Consider the following 22,587-nt stretch of genomic DNA (forward strand, 5'->3'; position numbering starts at 1 on the left):
CACAGAGTGATAAGACGCAATATGATCTCATTGGAGGTGTACTTTGTTCCCATGGAAATTGGTCAATTTTAGCAGACGAGTGAGAACTTAAGGTGGAGAAGCAGGAAGGTTTTATCCCAGAGGTACGCTCACATAATTAAGTATCCTCACCAGGGTATTCAGGGGCTAACAGCAGGGTTTGTTGTGAATAGAGGTGGGGAAAGAGGGTGTTGAAAATCATAATGCGGCGCAGAATAATACCTCTCTCATTTTGTGATGAAAAGCTAAAAAAACAACTGAACCAATATCATCACTTTTAAATTGTATTATTTTTTAAATTAAAGGCAATGTAATGCTTGAAAAACATATCTTGTTTTACTTGACTACAGGAAATAAAGTGTACAATTCAAAATCTTTTGATATATTTTTTTATATTTCAGAAAGGAGTGCTACTATGTCTGATCTGAAGCCAGATGCACAAAAGGACAAAGACGTGGAATCTGTGTCTGTCAGCCCAGGTCGTGCTCAGGAGCCATTACAGAGTCACACATTCTCCCTGAAGAACAATGCTGCAGGTCTGTCCTCAGATGAACACGAAAACCCTTTAAATGGAACCCAGCCGAATCCATTTGTATACAGCAGTGTCCCTGCTGTTCCCCATGCAGGCAATTCATTGCCTTCAGGAGCACTTGTTAATGGACCTGGTTCACACCCCACCTCAGAGGTACACTGTGTCCTGAACAAAGGCACTGTTTTATCCAACAATGTCCTGGATGCCGCGTGGCAAGCGGAGAAGGACACACGCCCCGAGGTGTTACCACCACCTAGTGAGCTTCAATCAGACGCTTGGAAGAACACAGCAGGGCCCGTCGTAAAAACACCAGCCACACAGCCAGGTGTCAACACGCCACTGTCTCACTCGGAGGAGAATGAGTCTAAACTGGCCTATTCTACATTGTCAGGTGACGGCGCGGAGCAAATGCACATTAGCCAACCTTTGACAAAACAGACAATGAAAACAAGATCCCGACGGGACGCAGAACGGTCAGAGAGCGCCTCGCATGATTATGATGATGCTGAAGCAATCAGATGGGATTCAGCGAGGGAGCGATTCTTGCACTATGACAGAAGGCTCGAGACCAAAGTGATGCACCAAAGAGCCAGGAAGCACAATACACGCGTACAAAGCATGACGGGCTCCACGGAAAAGGTTAACACCAGTTTTAATCACACATGCCCACGACGTTTCTGTGTCTGCGCTTGTAATGATGTTGAAAATGTTGCCATGGCAAACATAGATGATTCTTTGGGTACACAGTCTGATATTACGTTTTCCATCGTTCCCCTGAAAGGTCCTTCTAGAAACAAGGCTTCAGACTCTGAGCACCATATTTATAGCTCAGCACAGGAAGGCGGTAATGAGGAAAATGACCCTGAAGATGAAGACAGTTTGAGTCCCAAAGTAGAACAGCTCAAGACAGAACAAGTTGAACAAGATCCACTTCTCTTTTCATGCACAAAGTGCAATGTTAATTATAAGGAAGAAGGACATTTCCATAGACATATGATGTATCATTTAGGCAAGAATAATCAGGTGAACAGTGAGAATGTTTCACAGCCTTTTATATGCAGGGAGTGTGGGCGTTTGTTCTGTGATAGCAACTCCCTCATGAGCCACATCATTATTCACCAAGACAGGCTGGAAGAACTTATGGAAGAAATCAAAGGTCTCAAAACCACAGAAGTGGAAGACAGGGGCCGCACGGTGCAGTGCCCTCAGTGTGTATCCGCCTGTAACTGCCCTAAAATCTCTGTCCAGCACGCCAAAAAACATACGAATCTGAGGCATTATTACTTCTGTGAGGAGTGTAACTACGTAACACTGACACAGCCGGCACTGGAAGCACACTTGCATGTTGCACACTCTGAGAGACCTAACCTCAGGACTCATGCTGAAGATGCAGAGGAAGTGGACAAGCCTCAGAGTTTTTTCACCAGCAGAGACAAAGACATTTTGGAAAGAAAATCTGAGTTGAAATATTACAAATTAAATGACAGTTATTTAAAAATGGTTGCAGACAAGCCAAGATTTGAGGGGTCTAAACCAATCAGAACTAGGACCTTTTTCCCCTACTGTTCCAGTAAAAAGAGGGACGTTTATATTCAAAAGACCAATGAAAATACAGTTACTTTCCCTCAATTTCGGCACCAAGTGGGTTGCACCAAAAACGCTGACTCACCATCTTTGTGGAGGGTGGACCGGCATGGAAAGTTACTCCTACAACCTGCGGAAAAATTAGATTCAGCACGTGATTTTACCTGCATGAAGGAAGATGGTGAAAACGATAACTGCAAGGCTTTTGGCAGCACAAAGCAGGAAAACTATCCTGCAAATGCTGATTTTTTACTCTCAGCAAGAAATCCTAAATTAGACCAGATGTTCTGTCAGGAAAGAAAGAACGACCGGGCTAGTGGGACTTTGCAAGTGAAAGCAGACCAAAACTCTCCATTAACTAGGAAAATGTCGACACCCTTGCATAAATCTATTGACAATAAGAATGGTTATAAATTGCAGAGGCTTAGCCAGAGGCACAAGAAAAATGCTGCAGATCTGAAGATGGATAAAGGCTGTGAGGGCAGCAGTAACTTCAGTGATGACACCAGCGGAGCTACAGGGAGCCTCTTGGAAAGCAACGAGAATGAAAGGAACCCGTATGCTCGTAGGTACTTCAAAAAGAGGCAGCGGTTTTCAGCCCAAGACCAAAGCCCCCATGTACTCAAGGATGAGGATGGGGGAGACGAAGACTGCAGTGACATAGAGCAGCTCATCATCAAGGAGGAGTATATAGAAACCACAGAGTGTGATGGTCCTCCAGGGCCTCCTTTTACGTCTACAAGTCAGGGCTGTGATGTTTTCCCCTCACCAGGGGTAGAACAGAAGCCCTGTCCATACTGCCCCGCCATGTTTGATTCCGGAGTGGGTCTGTCAAATCACGTGAGAGGACACCTGCACAGAGTTGGCTTGAGCTATAATGCTCGACACATCGTTCCGCCAGAGCAGGTGACAATGCAGGATCATCGGCAACGACTCCGCAGGAGGATCCCGAGGACAGTCAGGAAAGGTACAAGCATCTGATCAACGAATATCAAATGCAACTACAAACTAACTACTCCACACACAAAGTTTTTTACAAAGGAAATTAATAGACAACCTATTGTATTTAAAAAATTACCTAATATATACAGGTAACTAGGGTGGCCCACCTGGGGCACTGACTTATGGAGGGGTGGCATGAAGTTTATGGTGCCACACATACACAAATGAATTTCAATTTCTTACCCTTTGATTCTTTAGGGGCTAGAAAGGATGTGCAAAAGTCACTATTTAAAGTACTCGGAAAATGGCATAAAAGTTGCTACAGTTAAACGTAAAGAAAACTACCAGCAGACTGTTGAAAACATCCAGAATAGTTGATTTTAACTTAAGTCCGGCCTCTGAATAGGCAAATATCCAATCATTGATTTGGATTTTGGGGTGGCACCTGGACTTGCCAATCAGATTTCAAGGGGGGCCCATGCCATCCCTGGCTGCCCCTTTGGTCACGCTCCTGAGTACATAATAACTCAAGAAACTTCATGATCCAAATTTGAAATCAGGATGGTCATTCAAGACCTGCAATAATGTCAGCTAAACTATAACTAGTTTGTCTCTGTAGGTGACGATGCCAATTGGCCCACAACTTTGGTCACAGCAAGGGCCACATTCATTTCATTCTCACTGCCAGGGGGCCAAATTGTAGGATACAAAAACGATTACAGTCAATTATGTCTCAAATTTAACTCAACATATACCACTGATCAAATGTTATTATGGACATATTTCTGGTTTTCATGTTTTCATGGCAGATTTTGTCATGTTTTCATCATGTTTCCAATTAATTGATATGTACAAATTGACCCGAGAGCCACGTTGAGGGTTGATGGGGGCCGCCAGTTGCCCACCCCTGGTCTAGACTAAAATATATGAAAAACTGTTGGTTAATTAAAATCTGGTACAGACTTACAATTCAAAGAAATCAGCCTTTACATAATGTTTCAAGTTAGCTTATCAGGAAATCTAGAGATGCTAACATGTTAATATAACGAAATGAAAAACTTGCTTCTTATTTCATTAGTGATGTCACTCACATTAGCCTTTTGATCGTAGCGTAGCTGTGGCCGGGCTCAGCCTCACAGAGCAGCTAACTCTGTAACATCTTAGCTCTTTTGTTATCTGTATCTTTGACCTCAGCTTAGCCTTCATATTCCCATTCTCTGTCTTGACCATGCTTTCTTTGCATAACAACCATCTTCCTGTGGCCTAAACTGCTGTTCCTCTATGTGTAAATGTGTAAAATTTAGGCAATTAGTGTCAAAGGAAACGAAAGAATGAACACGGAATCAATATGAGATCACCTACTTTTTAAAAGGCCATTTAAATTATCATAAAAAATATGAGTAATAGCCGCCTTGTGTTTGCAGCTGTGATATGCGATACTGATTTTGGAAGGTTATGCATTATTTTCTACTATCAAATAAATATTGCTTTGGGTTTCTATTCGTTTATTTAAACTTTTGACACTTTATCTGATATTACAGCTGTTAAGCCGGAATCAGAAGGAGAGCACAAATGTCCCCTGTGCTGGTCTCAGTTTGATTCTAAGACTGGCCTCACTAACCATGTAAGAGGACACTTGAAAAGAATTGGTGTTACCAGCACCAGCAAATCTCCGCTGTCTATCCTACATGAGCTGCTACAGGACAACAAGGAACATCGAAACATCCTACAAGTCCTCAACGGGAGCCAGGACCCATCACGCTCATTTGCCTCTCAGAAGTTCACCAGGAGCAAAAGCCTGGGCTTCATGCAGAGGGGCGTCCCAGTCAAAATCCAGTATGAAATAAATAGTCCACATCCCTTTCTACCAAAACAGAAGATAGACTTTAAAGAAGAGAAGATGCTCGAGGTAGAGGCACAGAGTGGCACCAAGGCCTCCCAAAGCACTTTGGTTCAACTACTCCAGATGACACAGAGAAACGAGAGAATCAACCAGGAAGTCGATAAAACCAGGAAGCTCAGAGATCTGAGCGAAGATTACCGAGTGGAGCCAAAGCTGCCTCAAAGTAAGTCTTTTTTTTTTGTGCACTAAACATGATTTCGATTAGATTTTTGAACCCTTTGAAGTTTCCATTAAGTGACTTGCAGAGTGCTATTTGATTCTTTATTCACATTTACATTTTCCTTAAAGCAGGAAGAGAGAGACAAATTTGTTGTGGACACTGATTGTTGTTCACAGTATCTGAAAGCACTCAATGTGAGAAAATGTAAACATAAACACAGTGATGACCATTAACTCTGAGCTAGTCTATTGGTCCTGTGAGTCATAAAGGTGGGGAATTGAAATACAACAATGTGTTTATTTGATGGGAAATTAATAAATAAGTCTTAGTGAAAGAAAAGCTCCACATTTTAAATATTCTGAACTGAAGGATTTTAACAACTCAAAAAAAGCATTAAAGCATTTCCAAAACATGCACATCAACTTTTACACTAAATAACTGCTCAGTTAGTTCAAACACCGACATCAGAACAACAACAGTCTAAATACCCAAATATTCTTTTAGTAATTTATTGTAAGAATGGATTTGTCAGTAAATAAAGCTAAGAAATAAGTGCAGGTGCAACAAACTCCCATTTTCCACTAATGAAGAGTTGGGCAGTTTTATTTTTTTACAAACAAATTCACTACTTTAAGTGCAGATGCTTTCGTCAGCTCCTCTGAATTTCCTCAATAGTTGATCACAGATTTCAGAATCTGTTCACAGAGATCTGTGTACTGCAGATAGAAGATAGGTCAGCAATGTGTCTATAGTTCCATATCAATGATCTGATTTAGTGAGAAAAAAAACACTACTGTAGGTTTGAATGTGGCCACAGAGCCTTTGAAGTTTGTATGAAAAAATGATGAAGTCCTCTTGATGTTGAGTTGGAAGCTCATTGTCCGTGTTTACACGCTTTCGTTTAATGTCGGTCCAAAACAAAAATCTAGTGAGGTACTGAAAAAGATGCTGAGAAAGTTTAATATTGCTCTTTGTTGAGTTTTATGATGAACTGAAATGTATGGTTCTTGTTTTTTGGTGCCTTGAATGTTCATACTCTTAATTTATTCCCAAAATGCCAGGATTGAAACTCTGCGTTAGAAACAGTGACATGTCAGAATGCTTTTGCATGTTTAGTCCACCTAAAAGTAGTCTTCAGTATTTGTTCATTGTTACGTAACTTCAGAGAGTAAGGATCGTTATTTAATTATCATGAGTTAAAGAGATGCAGATTTTACAGTCCATACTAGACCACAAACTTTAGGCCAAGACAATGACATCATTCAGCATATTGAACTGGAACTGTTCCTTATTCCTCAGCGGGATTTTGAAAATGTGTACAAATCAACACAATCGAGTACTCAGCTTACTGAACATAACAGACATACTTCATACTTTTCACCTGACATAACACTCTTATGGAATCGCCCACCTGGAGGGCAAGAAAGTCTTCCTACTGTTGCCCGCTAAGGAGAAGTTACAGTACTCAGCTGCCCCCTACATGTTTTAACCAGCATTATTTTTTACTTTTTAATTTGAAAGACAGTTGCTGTTCTGAGTTGTACTTCCACAGAATCCCATGTGAGAGAAAAAAAACTCAGAGAGGAGCGGATGTCCCATGGTGAGGGATGAAAAGAACAGACTTCTCTTAATCCTGCCATAAGATGTTGTGTTAGTCGAAATATTACGACATTAGAACCAACATTACTGCCCCAGAACACTGACTGCACGTGGCAGCTGACACTGATCCTGATACTGTCATTAGGTGACATTTACTACTGAATGTGAGCTAATTAGCCACTCACTTAGGCTTGCCCTCTTGCCCTTCACTTCTCAAACAGCAGCATCATTGACCCATCTATATTGAGAATATGTTTGTAGGCTTTCACTCTTCTGGCCATGTAAGGGGAAGGGTTTTTCAGTAGTCCTGACAGTGACTTTGCTGTTTGTAGCGATTGAAACGTTCTCACAAGTGCGGTGCAACAGAGTAACAAGGGCCCCAAACTTTTCAGTTTATCTTCATATCTCTGGTTTTCTGCAGTTGTCAGCTAATGTAAATATGCAAAACTTTGAAGAGATGGTGAATTAATAAGCCACTGCTGCAGACCCACAGACTCGGCCACTTTCTGAGGCTCTTTCCGCCCTCCATCTCTCCACGCCAGTCACCTGACTATGAGTTGGCAAAGTATGACCCACCCTACAACACCTCTGATGTGCTCACCCTGATATTCTCACCCAACCAACCAAAAAAACGCAACATCGAGTATTTGCCAATTGAGCAATTGCCAGAGTAGGGCGGGTTGTTCCTTTGCAATCCAAGGTAAAGGTTGCAGCATACTACCCAATGATTGATACGCTTCAGAGGGGATTTAGAAGTTCATGTTTGCAGTGGAGACTAAAAAATAAGTCAGTATATCCCCCGATACCTGTGCATTTCCTGCACTACACCACTGGTTCTCGAGAATTAGAGGTTTCCAATTACTCAACTGAAATGTTCTCCTAAAGATGACTTCCTACCATCTTTGATACAATTAGGATGAGAACAATAAAACAGTTTCATCATTTAGTGAACATTATACCTTTACCACAAGCCAAAGACTTCAGTGTTTTAGTTAGAACAAGTCTGTAGCATGGAAAAACTACTTTGATACATTTAATTGAATCCTGGGATTCTTACATTTTTAGTAATAATTAAAGATTAAAACCAGGTTGATTGTGTAGAATATTTTCTTCCATCCCACCTCTAAATATTTGTTAACAGGCCCTGGTGCACAGCAGTGTCCTTGCCAGTTTTCTGTCGAGGACTAACAGATCTGTGATTTTCATGTGTGTACTTTATGAAGCCTTTGTGATTCTCGGGAGGTGGTGCATGTGAAAAAAGCCCCCCTGAAGTCACAGGATTGTGTTAAACTTCACTGGTAACACTTTTCAAACAAGAGAGTGCAAATCAGACGCTACGTATGAAACCAGGTGGAAGACGACTGCAGAGCACACACTGGGCGGTTTGACAGTTTTGCTTGATAATGAAATTACTGCGTGAACTCCTAACACCATCTCTCAGGCTTTGTTCCTTAACTACTAAAGAGAACCAAACTTCAGATGATCATAAAAACCTTGATTACTTTTTATATTTCTAAAAGATTTATCAAGTGGAAACTACGATAATAAGTTCCTCCTAAATGCTGTGATCATTTTCCTTCATTTTCTTTGACTTTTATTTTCCCTTCCTCTCAGAGGATCGTGATTCAAAAACCATCTTAATTGAGTGTAACAGCACCTTCCCCAGGCCTCCAGGTCAGCCTGGATCCAATGCACACAGGAAGAGGATTAGCATTTTTGAAGGGCAAGGTAAGTTTCTGACAAAACACTAGAACGCAAATTTCAACATGAGGGCTTTCTGTGCTCAGTCTGTGATAGAGAATACTTGTTTTGCTTCAAGATGATTTGTTTATGATTCTCTTTAGTGATAACTTATTCCCTCGGATTAAGAAGTGCAGTGTTTTGTCTTCTAGGCTATGATTATAAACAGAAGAAGCCGAGACCAAGGACTGGGCTCAAGAAGATGATTTTTCCCTCTTTGAATGCTGAGATATACACACTCACCTGCAGGTACACACAAGGTCACTTATGTTACCATGGTTTTCTGAGTTTAGGATGTGGTAAATGCTTGTCTCGCTCAGATACACTCATTTGTAAACCCTGAATGAAGAGAGAAGATGCATAAACCAGCACACCAGTCAAAACTTGGACTAATTATGATTCCTTATCTGGGACCACCTAAAAGAATCATGAACAGAAACCACCGAGCATCTTAAAGCGCCTGTGAGGAGATTTCAGCTTATTATGAAATTGACTGGAATAAACACTGATGCCTCTTTATGACCTACAAATCTACCCAGAATATCAGGATGAACTATTTCTATAGAGTTACTTTGAAGCTTTGAAGCCGCTGCCGAGAGGGGGGGTAGGTGTCATTTGTAGTAATTAACATCTCGCTGTAGAAACAGCCCCTTTATTTAATTTTTCCACAGCATGGATTGACAGTGTGTCGTACATTTAACTGTTAAAAGAAACTAGAGGAAAATTCTTCATCAGAAAACACTAACTACCAGTCAAAAATTTGTATCTAGGGCACACCTACCAATAGAAGGGTTTCTCTTTATGTTTAACATTTTCCACATTTTAGAATTATAATAGATATTAAAACAATAAAAATAAAATATAATTTTTGTTTTGGAAAAAATGCATACATCAACTTCACTATTTGTATTTATATAAGAAACAGACTTCAACATTTAAGCCTTTAGGTCAAAATGTCTTTAAGATTATAACATGCATTTCAATCAGGTGTGTCCAAACGTTTGACTAACTGTACACAGGTACTGGACAATTTCTGCAAAGATTCAAGATGTTCCTCTTTGTGCAGAGGGGGCACCAACATCAAGAGGAACTGAACACTCCTCACAGGAGCTTTAAGGCACTTCCAAACCAATCACAGAACAATGTGACACAATGCCCAGTATGCTGCCATTCCTCAGGTAGAGTGTGCATTGGCACACCATTTTCCCAAAAGGTGGGGTGTGTTCTCAATTCCTTTGGGAAACCCGTACTTGGCTGGATCAGCTCTGTGTTAGTTCAAACATTGCTTAGATTAAATGTAATGCCCAATCATCAGCATTAGTCACCTCCTCTTCAATAACTAACATACCTGGTAAGTAAAACATAAAACGTTTCATTGAAGCAATTCTGAATTTGAAAAAAGTTCTTCTTGATGGGGGGGGTGTTCCACTAATGAACTCAGCTAAATTAAGCTGGTTAGCTGATGAGCTTTGTCTATTAAAGATAAATAAGACTTAAAAGCAACAGTGACATGACTTGAAGCCCTAAGATAGTCAGCTGGATATGTTTCAGTGTCGGGCCTATATCAAGTGCTTATTGAAACTGATGACTGGTGTCTTAACGAAAAAAATATGGATAACATGTAGATGTAGGCTGATGTAGAATTTTTGAATTGCCAACCTGGGTTATAAAAGTATTAAACACCCAAATCTAATTTGATTGTCTGCCTCAGGTACTATTAAACAGGGATGAACCAAAACATTGGTTGAACATCAGTATCACCCGATATCAGCTCTTTTGACAGACGTCAGACCATTTGCAAATAATGTGACATTCACTAGTCAATGTTTATCTGTTGTTTTGCATAAATGTAATGCTAGCAAGCTAGCACACTTAACTGCTGACTCAGAAAATAAATATTTATTTTCCATTCGACCCATATCTCTCTTACTTCATGCAAACATTTGAACTTGTATTGAAAGCTGCATACATAATCTAACCTAAATCTAACTGGCTGTAGGAGGAATCCTGTCAGACTAAAACGAACGATGCATAAGGACGTGTTTATAAAGATATCGTTTTTGCATTTACTCTTGAGTCAGTTAAAAGGCTTCTTCCTCCTCTTCTTCCTGCAGATTCTGTGACCTCGTCTTCCAGGGTCCTCTGTCTATCCAGGAGGACTGGATCAGGCATTTACAGAGGCACCTCCTGCACACCAGCGTACCCCACTCAGGATCAGGCATGGTAGAGGTTCTGGATCTTCATCACAAAATACAAACAAGTACGACTGGCGAACACAGAGATCCTGAGTAAAGTTTTCTGCTTTCAGACCCTCCAGCAGCCTGAATATGCACAATGTTTGATTTATAATCAGCATAATGTTAAACTTGGTCCTGTAAGTGTTTATAGAAATAAGATTAGATATACTTTAATAATCCCACGAGGGGGAATTCAATTTTACACTGTTTTTGAACATGCTACACACACAGAGGCTGAAATACACACACATGCACAAACATGATCCAATGGACATGCACTAACACGTCATAGTGAGGGGGCTGCCCACAGCGAACACCCCTGGTGTCTGGCTCAAGGGCAACTTGGCAGTGCCCAGGAAGTGGACTGGCACCTCTCCAGCTACAAGACCAATTTCCAGATTTGGAAATTTTCTGCACCGGGACTTGAACCGGCAACCGTCCTGTTCCCAACCAAAGTCCCTACAGACTGAGCTGCTGCCGCCCAAAATGTTGTTTCCACTCGTTATAACATAGTAGAAATATATTAAAGTAAAACTGGACTACTTTATAGTATTTATTGATAAACACTTTATATTTGAATAAGGTTTATTATAAGATGCTTTCTTGACATGCTTTGCCTTAATAACTTGGCTAAAACAACTGATAGTTTGTTTTCTTTATTTGCACAAGTTAGACAGAACAGTACAGATCTGCACTTGTTTGAAAATGCTGCTTTGTTTATGATAAATCAAAGTGCCTTGTTATCAAGACAGAGCATTTTAATATAATGAGGAAATATTTGTATTATAAAAAGAAGAAACTTCAGATTTTCTCAGATTCTTGTAACTTATTACATCATTACATTTTCTCATTACAAAAAGAAAAAAAAAACATCTGTACCTTTAAAAGAAACTTTGTGATAAAAACAAGAGTAAAAAGTAGCATCTCCACTCTTGGAGCCGACATAAAACAATACTGTGCTCTCGTTAAGCAGCGAACACAAGGCTGCCTCTGGTTTGTCGTTGCTTTGAAGGATTTCACCTCTCTGTGTTGTATCAGAGGATCAATGGGTTTTATTGGCATGACATTTGACATGTGTTACCAAAGCAACATGATGTTTCTTTTAATCAAAGTGACATTCAGGATGTGCATCATGTTGGGACAGTTTGTTCTGTCATTGCTCTGCTGCTTAAACTCCGGCTTCAGTGTAATTTCTGAAAGCAGGCTCTCATTAAAGCAGCAGTAACATCATCTCTTTCTAATGAAAAACAAAATCTTAAGCTGAAAAAAAACAACTTTTTTAGTTGTAACAAAATTGTTAGAGTTAGATTTTTTTTTATGTGGCAACTCTTTACAAATGATCATGTTATTCTTAAATGAACAACAAGGAATACACGTATGCGACTTTTTGATCCATTAGACGTCGCCCTTGAGCACCAGCATGAAACCAAAACAAATTGCTATTAAGCGCCGCCTCCGCCATACTAAAAGCCTCCGCTCTCCTCCAGCGACATACCTCCAACCCTCCACCACTTGAGCTGGCATGGAGGAGTTTAGCGCAAGTGGTGGACACAATTGTCCTTTGCTCGAGCTGCAATTGCCTGTTGCCTCACTAATGTTAGCATATTTAAGTTAGCACATTAATGGACACGGAATAACCGTGATGTAGAAACGCTAAAGTTGACATAAACACAGCTTTAATGACTCAAGGTTATTTTAGGTAATTTATCTGTTTATATGTTCTTAAAATATTCAACCTGTTACACTTGATACTTTACAACTGTAGCATAGAGGTCCTAAACATATAGTATTTATCTTTACCACTTATCAATTATTCAATATTTCTATAACGTGAATCTTACTTTCCTACTCAGGCATAGTATTAGTAGACTTACGTCACTTCACATATGAAGGTCGGTGGGCTCGATTCAGGGTTGAAGTTTTTATTTGGTTCAGTTTGCTCTCAGACTGCAATTGGTAAAGCGCACCAAAGCCTGTCAAATGATGTGTACCATAGCCACCCATCACTAGTTAGGGCTGTAGCTCCGGTCAGTGGTGACTGTCATCCAGCCTAATAGTGTGTACTCACCAAACGCGAAAAAAAAAATTCCCGTCGCGGGATTGCGCAAATGTCATCAATTTCGCCCGTCTGACCCTGAAGCGACAAGCCAAGGGGGGCTTGTCTCCTAGATACCAATGTCTCCTTCTCCTACAATCAACCACAGTGATGTTATCGCTGCCTTTTACCTGTTGACCAAAGTTGTAGATTCCAACACTGTCATCTCTGTGTTTACGACATCCTTTGGAGCTTCACACAGCTCTGTGAATATCACCGTTTTCTTCTGGAACTACGTCCAGATTAAGACCACTTTCAGTGCTACTGCAAGCTAATCACTCGAGTTGTGCAGCTCCAGATGTTTCTCCTCCAGCCTTGTCATTGTCTTCTGTTAATGATGATTGGCTGTCGCGTCAAGGCATCAAGCGAATTTGTCGCTGAAGTTAAATATTTTGAACTAACGCAAAGCCGTGAGGGACGCAAATGTTGCGTCATTTTGCGTTCATTTTATCGTGCAACAAGTCCATCGGCCCACACTATGCGATTTTGCATTCCATTTACTATCTATGTACTTTTGTAGCGCGAATGAATACATTTGTGTTTGGAGTGTACACAGCCTAATGCTGCACTATGACCTGAAAGTAAACAACAGGAGAGTGGAAGAATGGCATCCCATAGCGCCGCACATTTTGATGCGCAGTATTTTGATGCGCAGTATTTTGATCTATTAAATGGAGATAAAGTAATAAGTCTGCTGCGTCAGGTTAAACTAACATATCGACTGGGGCGATGTGTAACCACACGTAGCACAGGCAGGTATTAAGGCTGTTGTTGTTAGCAATGCTAACGTTAGCCACGTTTTGGTTCACTTCCCTTGTTCGGTCTGGAACGCGTTCTCATCGACGGCGAATCGTTTGAGCATTCACCTCGCCCCAACTCAAACAAACTATCCGACAAAGCGCACCAGAGTTTGTTTCAAATGGACCAAATGGCTTTGGCGTTATTGCACCTGTACGGGCTATCTTTAGATTTGTAGATCAGGAACTTTGTTTATTAAAAAGCATGAGTCTAAAGTTCCAATAAAGGTACTTACACTTATAGTGAATTCTATTTAATAAGGCAAATATACTGAAGCATTTATTCTACAACTATTCTAACAGAAGGAAGTAGATATTAGAAGATTGATCATTTCACCTAACACAGTTAAAGCTCCTCAAAGGACATAATGTAAAAAAACATTGATCTAAGATGATTGACAGCAGGTTAAGGGGACAAACAGTTTTACTCGAGTTGTTAGTTGAACAAGATGTCTGAGATTTGAATTGAACAGAGAGTTGTGATGCAAAGAATTTTTGATTATAAATGAAGATTCTTATGAGGGAGGAGTTGAACTGACAGCCGCTCTGATGTTAAAGATGATAACCTGTGTCGTCCCCACAACCACCGCCTGCTCCCACCTCCACTTCAGCGGCAAGGAAGTGTGGACAACAAGAATACAAAGGAGAAATCCTGCCTGCATCTTATCCCATATGCTCTTTTGTAAAGCGTTATGAATTGGCGCTAAACTAATAATGATTGATTGATGATTGATAACCACAAATTCATTCATTTTGATTTTAAGCATTAAAAAAAGATTGTTGTTTGCACAAACCTGTTTTGATATATCTTAAATAACATAGAGAGCATTTGTTCTTTTTGCATCAGAAAGATAAAGCTGACCTCTTTTGTCATCAATCCGTGTTGATGATGTCATTACATGATGTTTTACCTGGTTGAACAATTTGTAAAGAAATAACAATGTCAATAAAACAGATTTTGATTAAAACAATAGCCTCGTTACTTTCTTAACTTTTAAGTTGTTCAGATTTGAGGAATATGAAACATTTCAGGATACTTCAGATGTGACATCACAATTAGCAAACACATTTGTGTTGCAGGATGGCGTGCTCTGCAGCTCGCGGGCTCATCCACTGATACACCTTCATGTATAAAGGTCGGCTCCCACTCTACAGTATGTTTATTTTTAATGCAGAGGAGTACCAGAGTGTATTCTTTGCGTTCTCAGGACCTCTTTATGCTCTCTTTACCAAACGCTCACCCTCAGCCTGGAATCTGTTACAGAGTGACTTAAAACTCAAGGAGCTGGTTTCCTTAAATGTTTTTAAATCTAAAATGAAAGCCTTGGAAGCAAATTCTATAGGATGTCCATGTTTTAGCTTGACCGCTTGAACTACTGACTCTCAGATTTGACTTATGGCTGGTTCTCTTTTTACTGCAAATTTGAGTGTTTTGTAAATTGTATTTTTTCTCTCTTTGTGTCTTCGTCTGTAACTTTGTGTTTTTTCTTTGTGTTTGTCTTGGCCTGGTCTCTGTTGGAAAATAGGTTCTTCATCTCAATGGGACCGACCTGGTTATATTAATGATGAATAAAAAAAAGGTGTGGACACTGATGGACCATTTCTATTTAAGAGTGATAACTGTTTATTTAGACAGATCAACCAGAAAGGAGGAAATACTAAACACTGAAGCAATGCAACTTTAGCTTCTGCTCTGAATTAAAACTATTCTAATATATGACCCCTGTTCATCTATTTCATGAATAGGTCTGCTTTATCTGCTTTGAAATGATTACTGTATTCATTTCTTCCTGTCAATACGTTCTCATTATCATAGTGCTGATCTTCATTCATTAATGTATCAGCCCTGTCTCAACCTTAGAGGACAACTAACTGCTGCACAGGAAGTTTTGGCACTTTGAGATTTTTGGTCATCAGTGTTTGTGTTCATGTAAGATGGTTGGTGCCATCAGGAAGTTATACTTCAACACCATCATCACCATGAGAAAGAGTGGTACACTGTAGTTAAAATACAACAAAAGATGAGTTTGGAGAGCTGAAGTTTGTCTCATATTCATTTCTATTTTTCTTTAGTTATGATAATGCAAAAGCTCCAATAATCTTGGTGTTTATGTTTCATGTCATGTTTTATATAAGCTTCACCTACTTTCACTACCAAGCCCTGAACCAACTTTTTGCAGTTCGCCCTCTCAGTCATTTGATGAACTACCATTCCCTGTCCACAACACGTAGGCCAATTTAATCTGTTGCGGTTATTTGGGGTGAAAGATAGAGCTTTCCGTGTGATTTGCACCCTTATTCCCAACAGAAAGTAACTTCAGGGCTATGTGCTATTTTAAACTCTGTTTTTAGCGTTACAGGCTGACTATTTGAAGTATTTCATGCTGGATAGCCACTTCTGGGTTTTCTACTTACCAGTGGCAAAGGGGGCTAACCCTGCAGTTTATCCTGGGCAGTATTTAAAGCAGCGATCAAAGCTGTACAAACCAATTGTCATCATTCCTCTCCGGAGGGAATTTTGAAGTACATTAATGCTCCTTCTTTGGGAAATAATTGTGCCACTCTGTGACTTCATTAGGTCTCCTGGCTCTTTCAAAAGATGTTCTCTCTGGAGGTTGAAAGCCACATCGCTGGCAGACAGCATCCCAAGGGGCTGAATGAATAAAAAGAGAGATTATAATGAGATTGAGTTAGCCATGACCAGAATTGGGCTTTTCATTATTCTGCTGGCTCAAGAGAGAGAGAGAGAGAGAGAGCGAGAGAGGGACAAGGCTGACATAAAGAAATGTGTTGTTTCAGGACCCGCACTCGCCATCTGCCACGGGGGTCCAATGGTAGGCAGCCAATTCATGCTTATCATTGCCACGGGTATCAAAGGGGCCTCCTCTCTGGAGACTGCTCCATTAAAACTGCAAACCCCTGTATGCACAGCACAGAGCAAACCTGAATTTTAGTTAGAGGTAACACTTGCTATTGATTAAGCAAATTAAAATTGGTGGAAAAATTAAAAAACTTGAACAACTTTGTTGTTTTTGTGTTCTTGTATTAGCCAATAATCTCTCATTTAGCATTTTCATATTATTCAGGAAATGGTTCACAATTTGTTGTTCTGATCTAAGTTCTTGTATCTTCAGAAAGTGTGCTAGGACTATCTTTTTATTTGCTAATCTTGACTTTTATTCCGCTAGTCTTGTGTGTTTTTTTCCCCATTTGGCATCTGTGGCAGCAGTGATCCAGAGATCAGGACCATTGATCATGACCCTGTCCTTTGGCCAGTTATTCAGACTGCCTGTGTGAAAAAAAGAAGAAAAATCAATAGGTTTCCATTATCTGGTTGGGCAGTGTCACTGGCCTGTCAATGATCCTGTTACAGCGGCGGTACAAGGGTGACACAGGCCCACACTCAATCGCTGCTGACAAGAGGAAAACATGCTGACAGGCAGCGGGAACAAGTTGGAACACAGATTTGCACTTCAAGCAACCGTCCGAGGAGGCATCGTGCAAGGCCACCACGCGGCGAGGGGCAAGCTCGGTTGGAGGGGTTGAGAGGTTGGAGGAGTTATGGGGGGGGAGGGGGGGGGCAGGGGGTGCTCCAGCCAGCCTCCTTCTACTGTCTGACTGTCTAGCTCTCCACCACAAACGCTTTTATCCTCTTATAAATTATTCACCTCTGGATACACCAAAGGAAACTGGCTTGCACTGATTGTGGCTGAAGGGAAATTCATAAAAACCTCAGGCCCAGTCTGCATCCACTACTCGGACACTCCTGCAAACTTATGCAAACACTTCCTACAATATGTGAGTGGATATGCTCTGCAAACTGCATAAAACACTTTGACATCAGTTACCCATTCTTTTAAGAAATGCATGCAAGAAAATGTCTTCTTATATCTTAATTTAACGTTGAATAATGAATGTCTTGTCTTTAGCTCACATATCAGGATCCTGACATATTTCACCTTTTAACCTACAAAGAAAACAGGAGTCTCTCCTCATCAGTCCGTCCAGATGGCCAGTCAGAAATTAAGGAAGACATCAACTGTCTCTTGAAAGAACATGAATCAATATATTTTGACAAGGATCAAGTGTGCTTCAGATGAACCTTTTGGCCCTCCCCAAAACACTCTTTCTCCTCTTGTCAAACCTCTTTACTTCTGTTTGTCTACATGCAACGATCACATAGCCCCATGACTCATGATTTTTTAACATCACTTTTAACAACAGGATTGAATACTTGAGACCATGTTGAACTCCTGTCTGAAGTCATCTCCTTTCATCTTTTATATTCTGACATAACAAAAACATTAACAAATATATTTATTTTGTCAACTCTGCAGCTTACGCATAATGAGCTCTTATTGTAAGAGCTAGGCATTGGGGCGTTTGTGTGTCCTTGTTGAGAAAGTACTAGGCTATCTTTTTTTTTTTTTTTAATTACACACATATGTGTTCATTTTTGTCTTCATATGTAGGCAATTCAGTCCATAATGACTGGGGAGTTCAGGTTAATATGTTGACAAGGTTTAACAACAGCGGGTCATGTTGCACAACACGCATGGCTGCCTCCGTTCACTGCAGCAGCTGACAGGTCCTAATCACGCGCTGCCCTAAAGGCAGTGGGGCATGGAGGGCTTTTAATCACTGAATTATAGACCAGCGCGAAGCTTCAAATTGAGATGTAATTAAAGTCAAAGTTGCAATAATTGTTTCGGCTAATTGGGCAGACAACGTTACATTATCTTCTATAATTACCTGAGTCAGAGGGTTTATTTATTTGTCTGGAAGAAGGAATATTATGTTTGTAAAATGGCATGAGTATTTTTGAATGCGCATGAAAAATTATCTTTATAGTGACACGTTGTTTTTAGGTGAATGGGCTGAGTGGTGCATTTTTATTTGTGCGTTTTTACGCAGAATACGCCAAAAGGTGCAATAATTTCAATTAACCTATATTTCCCCTTTACTTTGCCAATTTATCCAGTTTACTCATATCCTCTACAAATACAAACGGGCCAAGAATAATTCAATGTAAGAACCGTTCACCAGTGGTATGGGCTGACTGCCGAATCTTAAATATTGCATCTTTTTAAATTCCAGACTTGCCAAAAAAAAAAAGGGCAACAATTTCAAGTTTTTGGACAGAAAAACTGACCTTGCCCACAGAATAATTTCCCGTAACGTTGCCAATTACTTCAGCTCAATCAAATCCTATACAAATATAAAAAGGGTGAGAATCCTCCCCAGCATCAATGTGTCATTTACAGTCAAGAGATTAATAATGCAGCCAACAATATGCCCCGTCTTGACGTCCTCGGTAGCGATGCCGCACCTTCGGCAACATCATTATTTCCTTTTAATTACTCGCCAACAAAATGCCTTCAGAAACAGATCTGCAGTCTGCAGTAGGTGTGACGGGAGAACCGGTCAGGGAGCAGCTGCCCTGCATCCCGCCGGGCTCAGACTGACCTCCTTTTTTTTTTTTTTTTTTTTACATCACTAAACTGGAGGCTTGACAGGCCGTGTAAGAGCGCACAGAGGGATTTGATTTGGATGAGGGGAGAAATGTAGAATATGAGCCAGAAATGACGAGTCAGGCAGGATTTCGGGTACAGCCAAAGAATAAACTGACGAGAAAAAAAAATCCACATCTTAACGTGTCTGTTTTTGTGCCCAAGTGTCTTAAGTGATCCATCATATTAAACTCAGACTACTGAAACCGCTTTCCTTTTTTATAATGGTCCTCCAACCACACACATACAGTCATATGTTGTCCATTTTTGCACCACACCTCCCCTCCTATTTCACACACACAGATAAAGAAAAACATGTTCTTTAAATCCCTCAATCATTCACACCAAAAGTGAATGTTTACGGTAGTGATTGTATCTAGTAATCACTTAGAGGAGGTGTGAAACGGCTCTATGGGATTACAAACTGTTTGGTAACCACCGGGCCCAGGGAGCTTTATGTGCTGATGTCAAGGTGCACTTCTAACTTCAGACGGTAGGGGACGCTGCTCATTTCGTTCTGAGAGGACGAAGGAGAACCACATCGACACAAAGTGGTTACACTGAAATGGATACAGACAATAATAATGAAATAAATGGGACAAAAATAGCATAATTGGAGGAAATTAAAGGAGACACATTTCAAACTAAAGTCCTGGATCATTGCATAATATTGCATTTTTGTTCTTACACATTTTCAAGCAGTCTGAGCCATACATGTGCAATTCTTTGTGGATGTTTGAGACGGTACAAAATTCCTGCACTGATTTCTCACTCATTAACCCACTGCAGCCGGGTGGGTTGTTTTCCTTATTTTGCAGGGTGAAGAGCCGTGAGCTCCAAGCAGGGACGCTGACTTCCAGTCCTCCTTGAAAGGCCTTTTTTTTTTTTTTTTTGCAGGTGATTCCTCCCAATTTTGATCAACCTGCAGAGGCTACTGAAAGCTCACATCCCCGCGCTTGCTCTCAGGACGCTCAAGTCTGCAGGAGCTGCACAGATTGTCTCAACATCACATCAAACACATCCCAGAACAAAAAAAAATAAAAAATCTTTGCCTTTGTCACATTTGAGGCAGAAATTTAATTACAACCGCGGGTGTATGCAGGCACAGAAAAAAAAATACCAGGCGACAAATGAATATACAGAGCAAATGACAAAACATGAGGGGGAATAACTGACAGATGAAAAGACGGAGGATGTGCAGCTAACAGGCAAAACGCGCCGGTACAAAGCCGCGCGCACCTTTGAGAGCAAGAGTTTGTTTTATTGCACTTCTCCCGGGTTGCATCTCCTGTCGATTTGCAGAGAAAGAAGGGGGGATAAGTGAACATGCCCTGTTTAAGAAACAAACATGCAGATTAGATGGGATCCTGACAACACACAGCTCAGACTTCATGTCCCACAGCTCATATCTCCAACAATGACAAAAAAAAACAAAAAAAACAGAGGGTTGGAAAATCCACTCTGCGCCGTTGACAACACTTAACGTCATTCTGTAGAAAGTAAATGCAAATAATGAGGTGGCATGTGGAAATAAACAGAGGAAGTTAAGACAAACTGATATCAACTCTGGCCCGCTTAAGACCCGATGGGTGGCACTAGAAATCTTTATTTAGACGTTTCAAGGGTATATAGACACACATATTAAAAATACAATCCATAGTGTGATAAACATGACGGATTTGGTGCACAGGTATTATTATTATATTTCATTTCTAAAATAGAAATTAAACCCAAGAAAAGTCTGTCTTGATGCGCAGCGACGCACTGAGGATTTGGGCGTCGCCAGCAGGAAGCCTTTCTAAAGAAGAAGAAGAAGAAGAAGAAACCTCACAAGGCATGTGTAACATTTACTTCAAGTGCAGGGAGTTGTCACCTGTTATGTGCTACCAGGCTACATGTCAGCAGCAGCCTCACAGCCTCCACTCAGTCACTCAGTCACCTTTCAGGAGGCTGATCCACCGTGGGCTGCCACTGCAGGCCTACATACAGCAGCTATACAAACCCACACTCACCTTATAATCTCCACACACCTTCATACTGCAGAATGGACGGCTCCTCAGGCCGACCACAAAGTTCCATGGAGATGTGTTACATTTCTAAAAATGTACAAATATGAACCAATAATATTCCGAAAACTGAACTGCACTTTTTTCTGTTGGAGGACCAAAAGTGGACAAACACACAAAACAAAAACATAAAATGAACTGTAATTAAATGCGAAATTATAACATGCGACATTACCTTCAGCTGCCACATATGCCTTAACAACAAGATTTTTTTTTAAATAATAAATGAATAAATAAATAGGCCTAAAGAAACAAATAAGTCAGTTAGGGGTGAATAAATACGTGTATTAATCAATTCTGTAGTACTAGCTCTTCTTTACACTCTTATCAATCTTAAAAAAATAAATTCTTGCCTTTTTAAAGTCACGCGATGCCAAATTGGACTCTGATGTCAGGTGAATCCAGGAAATGCAGGTAAACAGGAGGATTTTGGCGCAAAAAATGGTAGGCTGTGAATGAGGACTCCAATGTTTGGATTAATTCAGCGTGACTGCAGTCTGGTTAGACCAAAAACATCACTATTGTTGGAAAGTCAGTGCCAGGAACTACACAAAATGAGAAATGTGCTGATTCTGCGTGGTCACATGAAGAGAAGGTAAACTGACTTTACTCTCTTGTCTCTACCTGAAAAAAAAACTGTGATAAAAGAAAAACTTGGTTGAGAGTTTTGTGGCTTTTCAACTCCTATGTCAGAACTTATAAAAGCTTGGTGATATCTTTGGTTCCTAACCTGAGGGTCGAGGCCCCTTAAAGGTCTCACAATAACTCTGAGGGGTCACATTCTTATTTTAAGGATGAGAACGATAAACACATCAATATTTTTGCAGCACATTTTTTGTTTGTGAAAGAGTCGATATCTGTATTTCTTTAGGCCTAAACAAGCTTAAGTCTGGGAAGTTCAATCTCTGTAGTTGACCTGCTATCAGGTCATATGCATAGAGAACTTGCTGAAGTTGGTCACAAAAGGCAACATTTGTTGATTTTGTTGTCCCCTCCACTCTGAAATGGGTTCACATTGTTGCTAAACTTTGGTTCACCTTCACTGTGCAGACAGATGTGCGAGTGAGTGTGTGGAGTTTGTCATTGCTGAAGGGGAAAAGTTTCTACGAGTCGAATCACAAGTTCAAGACTAGCATCTACAGCTTGAGCCTCTTGTCGTCGAGTAAACAACTTTAACACAAGTTCTGTGAAACTTAAAGGTTCCAATGCAAATATATACAGAGGAGACCAAGACATCTCAAGTCCAGCAGTTAAACCTTTAGAAATAAAAATATTCCTCTACTTCCAGATTTGACAAAAGATTTAGACATTGATATGTTGTATATTTTCCACAAACTACTGGAGTGTGTTTTCATGCCTCTTATTAGGATAGGAGAAAGTAGGAAATTGGTAGAGAGAGTGGGG

At 40.4% G+C, this 22,587-nt stretch overlaps 1 protein-coding gene across 1 annotated transcript in view; it reads left to right on the forward strand.

Annotated features, from left to right (window-relative positions):
- Positions 1–14,879, forward strand: part of znf644b (zinc finger protein 644b) — a 34,177-nt gene extending 19,298 nt beyond the window's left edge. The window contains exons 2-6 of the mRNA XM_065956082.1: positions 420–3,101; positions 4,618–5,142; positions 8,353–8,466; positions 8,631–8,727; positions 10,593–14,879. Of these exons, the coding sequence (XP_065812154.1) occupies positions 434–3,101; positions 4,618–5,142; positions 8,353–8,466; positions 8,631–8,727; positions 10,593–10,770 (3,582 nt within the window). The 5' untranslated portion in view covers positions 420–433 and the 3' untranslated portion in view covers positions 10,771–14,879. The remainder of the gene's footprint in view (positions 1–419; positions 3,102–4,617; positions 5,143–8,352; positions 8,467–8,630; positions 8,728–10,592) is intronic.
- Positions 14,880–22,587: the final 7,708 nt, after the last annotated feature.

The sequence above is a fragment of the Labrus bergylta genome, chromosome 6 (genome assembly GCF_963930695.1).
Source record: "Labrus bergylta chromosome 6, fLabBer1.1, whole genome shotgun sequence".
NCBI classification, from domain to species: Eukaryota; Metazoa; Chordata; class Actinopteri; order Labriformes; family Labridae; genus Labrus; species Labrus bergylta.